General features: G+C 47.3%; 1 protein-coding gene across 1 annotated transcript in view; it reads left to right on the plus strand.

Annotated features, from left to right (window-relative positions):
• shq1 (SHQ1, H/ACA ribonucleoprotein assembly factor) overlaps positions 1–11,460 on the plus strand; it is a 92,882-nt gene that overhangs the window by 10,037 nt on the left and 71,385 nt on the right. The window contains exons 5-7 of the mRNA XM_063215275.1: positions 2,710–2,822; positions 3,319–3,429; positions 9,804–9,820. Of these exons, the coding sequence (XP_063071345.1) occupies positions 2,710–2,822; positions 3,319–3,429; positions 9,804–9,820 (241 nt within the window). The remainder of the gene's footprint in view (positions 1–2,709; positions 2,823–3,318; positions 3,430–9,803; positions 9,821–11,460) is intronic.

Below are 11,460 nucleotides of genomic sequence, written 5' to 3' on the forward strand. Positions count from 1 at the left end.
AAAAGCACTTACCAATCCTAACCAATTGTTCAAGTTAGTATTAGTTTAGTAAACCTCCCACCTGTAAAGATATAATAGCCTAATAAAAATAGTGATGGAAGTTATTGGCGTAGGATCCGGTATCCGGTTCTGGATGCGGCAGGATCTTAAGCAGTGGATACGGTATCCGGCAGGATCCTAAAAATCAGCATCCGGTGCATCTCTAGTGTGGAGTGTTGTGTTGTGGTCTGGTGTGTGGTGTGTTGTGGTTTGCTGTGTTGTGGTGCGGTGTGTTGTTTTGTGGTGCGGTTTTAGTGTTGTAGTGTGCTTTGGAGGTGTTTGCTGCGTTGTGCTGTGGTGTGGGGTGGTGTGGTGCGAAGTGCGGTGGTGTGGTGTGTTGTGGTGCGGACTGCGGAGTGGTGTGGTGCAGCGTGGTGTGGTGCAGCATGGTGCGCTGCGGTCAGATGTGGGGTGGGATGGTGTGCTACGTTCTATTGTGCTGTGGTGTTGTCTCTTTAGCTCTCCCTTAGTCTGCTGTGTGCTTGTGTGATGAATGCACACACGCACACATGCACGTACGGTCACCATATGAACCCCCTGAAGACTGATGCAACCACTGATAAACTGAAGCTAAGAGACCTGAATTCACACCCAAAAATCCTCCAGGAATGACTGTCCTCAGATAACCCTCCATTACAGACACACACACACACACACACCGCTAACCCAGCCTCTGTGCCTGTTGAATAGCCATAGCAGTCTGCTCTTGGCATTCAGAATTTAGTCTGAATGCAACATGCGGCATCAGTGACAACACACACACACACACACACACACACACACACACACACACACACACACACACACACACACACACACACACACACACACACACACACACACACACACACACACACACACACACACACACACACACCCCAGACAGTGATCGTTATTAATGTGGTCCAGACACTCGCCTCCCCAAGCACACCCCCACGTCTGGTTGCTATGCAGTGATGCAGTGTTGCTTGGGCAGAGATGCCAGTGGTTGCTTGCTGGGTTATTAATGTTATCAGTCAGAGCCTTCTCCAGGGAGAGTTATGACAACCGGGGTACAAGAAGTAGATTTGCCACCTGTTGTAGTGTAGAAAGCGGCATTATGTTCGTTAGACTAACACAAAATCACTACATAACGAGCCAAACTAAAGGTGAAGCGAACTACATTTCTGGGTAATTATCAGCAATTATACAGTAGTGTTCACTAACAATTGGCTTATTTATGATTAATTCATTAAAATTCACTGATGTTCGTACGTACATCTGCAAAATAAGACCCATAGGATATTACTACACCATGCTCTGGAAGCCACTTCCTGGCACTAACACAGCCCCAAGAGCAGTCCTTTTTTAAAAAAAAAAGTTAAAGTAAGTAAAGTAAGTTTTTGACGGGATATTGAAGGGAATGACAGGAAGTGAGTGGAGAGAAAGAGATGGGAAAGCGGCGGCAAAGGACCCGGCCGGGAACCGAACCCGGGTTGGCCGCATAGCAAACGAGTGCCCTACCATTTACAGTAGAGCCCCAAGAGCAGTCCTGAGCTGACATTTTTGTGTTAAAAAAACGGGACACAGAGGTCAATGAGATATTTGGCCAACTATCCCTACAGATGGCTCTGGTATCGAAGTGCTGAGCCAAGGCCAGCTCCATCTAAGATTAGTGTTAGAAGAGTGGTGTCAGAGGTTTAAAATGAACCCATGGACAGCCTGCCCTCGTCGATCGTTAAGAAATTGGGGCACTTGGGGCGGGGCCCTTTGCACACCATTTCTGACAGCATTGTGGTCGGGGCCACTTTCAAATCCAACATTTTTGCTTGTCCCCGTACAGTATGTGGTAAATGCAACTTTGTGTTCAACAATAGATTTTATTGAGCAGCTCTGACAGCATAAACTGCATTAGGGCCAAAACATACCAAGGCGGAACGGAACGGTCGCAGGGCGGACGCGGTCTTTCTGCTTAGTTTTGGCCGGCGTGCTTTTCTCTGCCTTGCACACTGACAGCGTCGGCGTGCGCGGCCAGTCCCATTCAAAACCCTCCCCACAGCCAAAGCTAGCATGCTACTTTGCCATTCATTTGAATGAGACACCGCCGGTCGCCGGCGTGAAAAATACGCTCGAGTTCTATTTTCCAAATCCAGCGCGGCGCGGAGCCGGCTCCCGCGCCGCTGACGCCCGACTACCGCCGGTTGGTGTGTAAGGACAGATAGGTTTCAATGTATTTTCACTGACGCCGGTAAAAAACGCGGCCGTTCCGCGCCGCTTTACCGCCTTGGTGTGTCAGACCCCTTAGAAATCTACAGACGGGGGCTGCAGAGTTGACGGTGACGGTGTGCAACGTTATACTGAAAACAATGGAATTGAATGTGTTGGCAGAGCATTTTGTCACAGCTCATATGCAGAGGGCGTTGAAGCACATAATTGTGTGTGAGTGTGTGTCTATTCTTGTGTGTGTGTGTGTGTGTGTGTGTGTGTGTGTGTGTGTGTGTGTGTGTGTGTGTGTGTGTGTGTGTGTGTGTGTGTGTGTGTGTGTGTGTGTGTGTGTCTATTCTTGTGTGTGTGTGTGTGTGTGTGTGTGTGTGTGTGTGTGTGCCCCCACTAGCACGCAGCCCAGTGCGTTTGTGTATTTACTCTGGTGGATAAAAAAAGAAAAGATCCTTTGTGTTTTTGTCTGCGTAGGAGGAGCTGAGTGATGTGATTGACGTGAAGGACCCAGACGGCACCTCTCCAGCGGCCAGGAGAAGAGCACGGCTGGAGGCAGAACGCAACAAGTTTGACGCCGACCATTATCTGTGAGTGGAGAACAGAACAAAAAAAATATACGGCCGTTGTTTGAAATGGTAATTAAATTGCGGAGATATTTTGGACGTACTGTGAGACACACACACACACACACACACACACACACACACACACACACACACACACACACACACACACACACACACACACACACACACACGTAAGTACCTGTGACGGAGTGCGTTTTCTAATTGCTTGTGAGTGTATGGGCTTGTGTGCATGGCTTTATGTGTTGATTTATATTGTCTTGAACTCATTGAACGTGTCTTTTGTTTGTGTGTGTGTGTGTGTGTGTGTGTATGTGTGTGTGAATTTCCGTGTGTGCGTGCGCGCGTGCGTGCGTCCATTTTATTGTTTGTTTGTCTCTGTGTGTGTGAATGTCTGACTGGCTGCACGTGTGTGCGTCCGTGCGTGTGTGTGTGTGTGGGTCCGTGCGTCCGTACGTGTGTGTGTGTCCCCACACACACACACACACACACACTCCAGCGCTGACCTGTTTGAAGACGAGGTGATCCAAAGCCTGCTAAGGTTCCGGCCGTGGTGGAGAGCAGTGAGCTCCAGCTCAGGATGCAGCTCAGACCAGAACCAGGCAAAGGAGTCCAAGCCTCATGCCCAGTCTCAGCCCCAGAACCAGGCAAAGGAGTCCAAGCCACAGCCTCAGCCTCCGCACAGCCCTGCACGTAAGCCCCAGTAAACTCCTCCTAACCTGCTTTCCCTTGACATCCCCACTGGGCCTCTCTGCCAGCTCATCTGCATAATTGTTAAAGTGCATTGATGAAAACTTGGCTGAAGTGAAACGTGAGCCTTTTTTGTTTGTAATTGTTTCCACCCATCTGCTGCCTTATGCGTGTTTACAATACAAGGCAAGTCTTCATCAAAAACAAAAGGGTTCAGGAACAGCTGTTGAGTTCAATACTGTCTGGTTGCCAGAGAAAGCTGTTCAGTCAAAACAACACAATAATTAAAAAGTCAACAAAAATCTGCTTTGATATCAAAGGACCCATATTCCTCAACTTTTTTGCTCCCTCTGTTTATTCCTGTGCAGGTCAGGTATAAATAATCCTCCTTTTAATCTCCAAGCAAATAAAAATTATTAAAGGGGTTTATTATGTAAGGTGGAGGTGTTCCACTGAGTATTGTCTGTGCAGTCGGTGGGTCGGTCCAGTGTGTGTGCGGTCCATATGCGCTGCATCTGATGTCTGGGATGAAGAAGCTCTGGCTGTTGTGTTGTCATGGACACAGCTGTTTAATTTGCCTAATTATGTTGCACCTCCCAACCTCGCACGCACACACACACACACACACACACACACACACACACACACACACACACACACACACACACACACACACACACACACACACTTATGGCTGCAGTCTCCTTCATTCCCATCACACACAGGCGCATACACACTCACAAACACTCGGACACGCACACACACACACACACACACACACACACACACACACACACACACACACACACACACACACACGGACAGGCACACACGGACACACACAAGCCACTTTTTGGCTCAGGCCTCCTTCACTCTCATCAAAGCAGCTATCAGAGCCAACAACCGACCCTCCCAGTCTTGGCAGCGTTGAGTGTGTGTGTGTGTGTGTGTGTGTGTGTGTGTGTGTGTGTGTGTGTGTGTGTGTGTGTGTGTGTGTGTGTGTGTGTGTGTGTGTGTGTGTGTGTGTGTGTGTGTGTGTGTGTGTGTGTGTGTGAGTGTGTGTGTGTGAGTGTGTGTGTGTGAGTGTGTGATTCGGTTATCGTATGTGTACTCAACTGGAGCTTTTCTTGTCGTGTGTGTGTGTGTGTGTGTGTGGGGGGGGGGTGTGTGTGTGGGTGTGTGTGTGTCTGATCTTGGAGAGAGAGTTGTGTGTGTGTGCGTGTGTGCGCGTTTGCGCGTGTGCGCGTGTGTGCGTGTGTAAGAAAGAGGCGGAGAGGGGGAAAGGGGGAAAAAGCTGTAGTGTTTGCGATTGGACATGTACAGTAAGTTTGTATAAAAGCCAAACATATGATTCATCTGAACCCACTAGCAACGCTCATCTTTCCAGGCAGTCTCTCTCTCTCTCTCTCTCTGCAGAAAACTCTGCTGTTGCCTTAGATGACATTGTGTTCTGCTAGTCGTCCCAGCGCCGGTCATGAGCTAGTATAAGGACTCGAGGGTTTCGTTTCCTTTCCAAGTGTCATTAAAATACTGTATTCATTATTTCCCAAGTGATGTAATGTAGACTAATAGTCGCCACCCCGCTGAGCTGGCTCAGTCTATTATATCGAGGGTGACACATCTCACAAATGCAATTTCTCCATTTTCTCTTAACACACATAAGCACCATTACCCAATGTTAAGTGTTCTATCCTTGGTAGTGTGTGAAATATGATTGGATACTCCAGAAAAGAGTAAAATGATCCAATCACTGAGCGTTTCATGCACTACCAAGGCTAGAGCACTTGACATTGGGAAATGGTGATAGTCCCACACCACTTCTACACCCTCCTCTTTTCTCCCCTCTATCCCCCTGCCCTACCTCCTTCTGTAAAGCGACCTTGGGTTACTTGAAAGGCGCTATATAAAACCAAGTTATTAATATTATTGGTCTGTGGGTTCTGCTGTAGGTACGATGTCCCCACTCAGAGGCCAGTAGGGTTGAAATGATTTTCTGTTTTATCTCAGACTTGCATATTTTAGTGTGAGTGACAGAGTGACTGACAGAGTCAGCAAGCTTGTGAAAAAGTATGTGATTGATCCTTGCTGGATGATGTACAGTATGTATTGTGTGACTTCACAAAGTGCCAAATCATGGATAACTGTTGGTTTGGCTGTGTGATTTTTATATTGTGGGCAAGATTTTTTTTTTTTACCTAACCTCCCAGTGGGGATTTGGCCAACTATTACAATGACCCCTTCTGTCTGTCTGTCTGTCTGTCTGCTTGTCTTTGTGTCCGTCTGTAGTGTTTTATGTCTATGTGAAGTTATTGTGACCATCCATTTTCTTATCCCAGAAAAAAAAACATCTGACTAGTTTCTTTACAGATGAACTTTACATGGTCGATTCTGCTCCAACAACGCGTGCACGCGCAGGCAAATTACGTCATATCTACTCAACACAAACAGTCCAAACAGTAAAGGGGTCTACTCTATATTATCTACCAAGTAATGGGTGTAAATGACCTGCTGCTGTTGACAGAATTGTGATTCCCGTGAAACTTCTGGAACTCCTTATCAGGGATGGCGACAGGGGAGTACAAAGGGGTCTGTTGTACCGGGCCCATGGATATAGGAGGTCCAAATATGGGTCCCCATCATTACATTGTATGTATTGGGTAGGGGGCCCTTTCAGGTAGCTTTGTCCTGGGCCCAGCAAAAGCTGTCAGCGGCCCTGCTTCTTATTACAAATCTGGATTCTGAGCTGAGGGGAGACTGGCTTGCACTTGGAAACACACTATAATTATCATGAGACTATAATTATGCAGTTACTTTCTGGAGTCTTAGCTGGGCCGGTGATGCAACAGAGCTTTTCTTTTTGCACGCTTGACTGACGTGCTTAAACGCCCCGCTGTATTATGTATGCTTGACGGAGGAGGGAGTTTTCATTGCACTTACTGTGTGACCCACTGCATGTGCCACAGAAATGTGCAGAATGGAGACTTTTGTAGTTTTGGATTAAAAGCATAAATCAGCTTTCAATGAAATAAGGGATAAAGTGGGAAGGAGAGAAACATGAGGGAGGGAAGAGGAGTGAGAGAATTGGCTACGGAGAAGATTGTGTGCACATGTGTGAGGGAGGGCAAAAAAATTGGAGAAGAGGAGCTGTGTGCGTGCATGCGTGCGTGGGTGTGCCTGTGTGTGTGTGTGTGTGTGTATGCGTGCATGCGGTCGTTTGTGATGCAGACAGGCATGTCACCAAGGCCTTTTTGAATGGTGGGCAACGTACAAAACATCCTTCACCAAATGATAATCTAACCTCTACTTTGTATAATTGAATTAGCTCAACACTACACTACACTCAGAGATAAAACCACATGTTTTCATTAACGAGATAATTTGTATGTTTTCCATAATTGCACAAGTGGCTAAGTGGTGAGCAGCGCTCCCTCCCCCAGCCCCTCTCATCTGCGGGCTTGTCTTTCAACTGCACTTGCCGTCTTGCGCTGATAATTTCTTTTTTCAAGGTGGCTTAGGGAAGAAAAAAAAACAAACCCACTCGGGATCGTTTTACTGTCTGTGGCATATGAATTCTGTTGGGTTGAACCCCAGTGTAGTACTCGCTTTCGCCAGCAGGGGGAGAACATTTGTGGAGACGTGAGAGTTTCCATGCATTGTAAATGGTAAAAAAAATACCCTTTGTCTCTACACTAACTTCAAAAGTCTGCCAATGGTTCACTGAGACTTGGAAATAAGTTTAAATATTTGACCACCCAAAGATGGCGTCAGAGAATCTCTGACTATGCAGGGGCTCTGACAGCTTTGGTTGGGCCCAGGACAAAAGTCATCTGAAAGCCCCCCCCCCACCCAATACATGAAATATAATGAGGTCCTAATTTTGCAATTCTCCTCTCCATGTCCTGGACAGCTGATCCCGTTGCCTCTCCTATTAGATTCCCAGGGGTTAGAAACCAAAAAGCCCAAGTCTGCCAAGGGCTCACTCGCAGGGACTTCTGCCAGGGTCTCACTGGGGCTTGGGCTCAGTGTTTCAGGCAGACAGGCAAGCAGTCTGGCAGGGGTCAGGGAATTATATTTGTCACTGTCCAGGAACGATCCTGAGATCCAGAGTTTAAACTGGCTCACAGCCCCTCGAGAGCTCAGCGCCACCTCTGCATCCTCTCCTCTCTTCTCCTCTCTTCTCTTCTCTTCTCTTCTCTTCTCTTCTCTTCTCTTCTCTTCTCTTCTCTTCTCTTCTCTTCTCTTCTCTCTTCTCTTCTCTTCTCTTCTCTTCTCTTCTCTTCTCTTCTCTTCTCTTCTCTTCTCTATCTTCTTTATCTTCTCTTCTCCTCTCTTCTCTTTTCTATCTTCACCTCACCTCACCTCACCTCACCTCACCTCACCTGACCTCACCTGACCTCTCCTCCTCTCCTCTCCTCTCCTCTCCTCTCCTCTCCTCACCTTTTCCTCACCTCACCTATCTTCTCCTCACCTCTCCTATCTTCTCCTCACCTCTCCTGTCTTCACCTCACCTCACCTCACCTCACCTCACCTCACCTCACCTCACCTCACCTCACCTCACCTCACCTCACCTCACCTCACCTCACCTCACCTCACCTCACCTCACCTCACCTCACCTCACCTCACCTCACCTCACCTCATTTCTCTCTTTTACTCTCTACCTCCTCTCTCTCTACCTCCACGTCTCCTTAACCTCTCCTCTCCTCTCCTCTCCTCTCCTCTCCTCTCCTCTCCTCTCCTCTCCTCTCCTCTCCTCTCCTCTCCTCACCTCTCCTCTCCTCTCCTCACCTCTCCTCTCCTCTCCTCTCCTCTCCTCTCCTCTCCTCACCTCACCTCTCAGCAATACAATCCTCCAGCCCCAGCATGAGCTAGTCTCTCTGCTACAGTATTGATAATACTAATAACAGAGGGAAGTGTAAAACACTCTGAATAAAGCATGGCTTCCCTCTCTCCTTACACAAAAGCCTGTCTAATCTAACCACTGCTGAGATCTAGGAAGAGAATTGTCCCATTGGAATAGTCTGGAATCTTGATTTTTTACATACAGTATCTTGGCACTAATTACTTGTCAGTAATTGAGCTCTACCTCCACTTCATCCGCATCCATTCATTCATCTCTCCGTTCATCCATGAATCGCAAAACACCTCAACATGCAAGCGCGAACACATGCATGCACATGCGCACACACACACACACACACACACACACACACACACACACACACACACACACGACTGCAGGATACATGAAGACAGCTAGAACTTGTTGGTGATTGCCACACACGCACGCAAGCACACACACATACATACACACACGCACACACACACACACACACACACACACCAGGTTGCTAGTGGTTCCCACAGAGATAATGGTTTGAGATGAGAGTGATAAAGGCTCAGCCGTCGCCAGCTAATTGCTCTGCACTACACTACTCTCCACTCACTACACTACGCTACACGCCTGAGAGCCCATTCAATCGCACTGGACCCCACCAAAGAATATACATCTCTAACAAGAAGCGACACTCGGGTCTTTTATGGGAAACGGTCAATAGTCAGCGTTTTCTGTCAGTTTTGAGTCAAATCCGCCACTCTGGAATGAACACGTAGTCACGTACGCCACTCTGTTGTGACCAGTAGCCATAGCAACGTTCTTTGGCCATAGGAAAGACTGCGGATCTAATGCTAAAGTTAGCACAATATGGCTAGCTACTTTGGCAACTTTAGCCTTATAGATAATTAAGTTCTGCACTGATTGTGCTGAAAAAACACATGAGATGGTATAAGCATTCATAACTGAAGAATTTCTGATAGTTATATCGATGTAGTTTTACCGTATTATGTAGAAATCCTGTACACATTCCCAATGCATTCCAATGTAATATGTTCGATATTCATTCCAGAATGGCGGTCAAAAATCATGGGGCCGAATGTTGCAATGGACGTTGTATTGAGTATCGCTTCTTGTTAGCTCCACCTTCTTTGACCCCACTCTGCTTAACACACTGCTAATTCCCATCGAGGGAGAGGGGGATGGAGGTAGAGGGAAAAAGGAGACGGAGAGAGGTAGGAGGGGATAGAGATGAGAGAAAGAGAGGGCAAGTACAGTGGTGTGGAAGAAGAGGGTGGGAGGTACTCCAGAAACTGCCCATGGTGTGTGTGAGAGAGAGAGAGAGAGAGAGAGAGAGAGAGAGAGAGAGAGAGAGAGAGAGAGAGAGAGAGAGAGAGAGAGAGAGAGAGAGAGAGAGAGAGAGAGAGAGAGAGAGAGAGAGAGAGAGAGAGAGAGAGAGAGAGAGAGAGAGAGAGAATGGGTCTATGAGTGGAAGTGGGAGGTGCGTGTGTGCATGTGTGTGGTTGTTGGCGGCGGGGAGGGTGAAGAAAGATGGTGATTATCTCAGGAGGGGTGCTATAACTTACCAAGCACATCATCTCCTGCAGCCTGTCTAGTCTGACTGCACGCACGCACACACACGCACGCACACACACACACACAGGGGCGCCTGCAGACTTGACGAGTATGGTACACACCAACCCCCCCCCCCCCCCCCCCCCCCCCCCAAAAAAAAAAAACACCGGAGAAATGACAGCGGACCATGACACCGGAGGAGAAAAAAAACATAGGATTGGAGTATAGTCAGTATGTCTGGGGTGGTTTTCTTTATCAGTCGTCATTTTTTCTTATTGCTTTAGGCTAGGAAACAAGGTAACTTGTTGACGTTGACAAGGTGTTGGCCTATACGTTTTGAAAACATTTAGGCTATATTGGCGTTTCACTTCTTTGGGTGCAGCCATGCATACGCTTACTATTACTTTTTTTTTTTAACTATGACATTGAACTGCAGCGACTTCCCCGACTATGCTACTACGAAGGCCTGCATGCACTTGTGTTCTCTCTCTTGCATGGGGATGAAACAAGTAGTAGGCTATGGCACACGCCATATCATTAGATACAACTTTTCAAGCGTTATACTTTTCGACTCGGGTAGAAAGTTGGCGCAGAGGTGTCTGCTGCAGCATGATGAATGAAGTTCACGTCACAATGGCTGAGCTGGGACCATAAAAAGCCCGGGCACGTTGTGCAAGAAAAGGCAGAAAGCGACTACATCAGCCTGTTAACCCACCGGGGAGTGCACTGAATGTTAGTCCAGGCTGATAACAAATGCGCAATAGAGACAGAGCACAAGAGAACCACCGACGCACTCGCACACAAATCGCAGAATGCTGTTCATGTCAGCAAACAGGAAAACGTGCGCAATAAGCATTAGAAAACACCCAAACTGCATGTCATCAAAACATGCAGAATTGCTTTAGAACTAAATGATTTCCCGAACATAATGTATTTGTGTAGCACATAGCTAACCAGCTGTCAGTGCTGCCGTCCGAAGCTAGTAGGCTACAAAGCAAAGTTCCGTACCTCTCATAAAACCGTCTCTGTAGAAAGCCACAATACACAGAACGGTAACCAAAATACTTTAGGAAATATGACACCAGAAGCAAAGTACCCTATAATATTTGCCGCGGCGGGCTCAGTGATGAATGAAACAGCTTAGCCTACCTGTACTGCTACCATCCAATGCCTTCTTCCTAGCCCACATGACAACTGGATTTTGGCTACGATTGAAACTTGTCACTTTCAAGACATTAACTTCGGTTATTTGATTTTTCTGCCATCAGCGACGCCACGACATAGGCTAGGCTATGTGTTATTCCAAGTGGGAAATTGAGAGCTGTCTTTGCTAACTAGAACTACTAGACTTAAATTTGTGGGCTCTGTCTGACTGGAGGTAGCCGCTCAAGTTAGAATTCCGCTGATGGAACTAGAACTTGTTACTGTATTTTTGTTTTCAGGAGCGCGCGAGTTTTACGCACAGAAGCAAAAAGCAGGCTATCTGCCTTTGTAAATTAATGGTGCCTAACCATAGTCTCTGCTCTTTAATTTGCTTCATGCTGC

The sequence above is a fragment of the Engraulis encrasicolus genome, chromosome 14 (assembly GCF_034702125.1).
Source record: "Engraulis encrasicolus isolate BLACKSEA-1 chromosome 14, IST_EnEncr_1.0, whole genome shotgun sequence".
In the NCBI taxonomy this organism is placed as follows: Eukaryota; Metazoa; Chordata; class Actinopteri; order Clupeiformes; family Engraulidae; genus Engraulis; species Engraulis encrasicolus.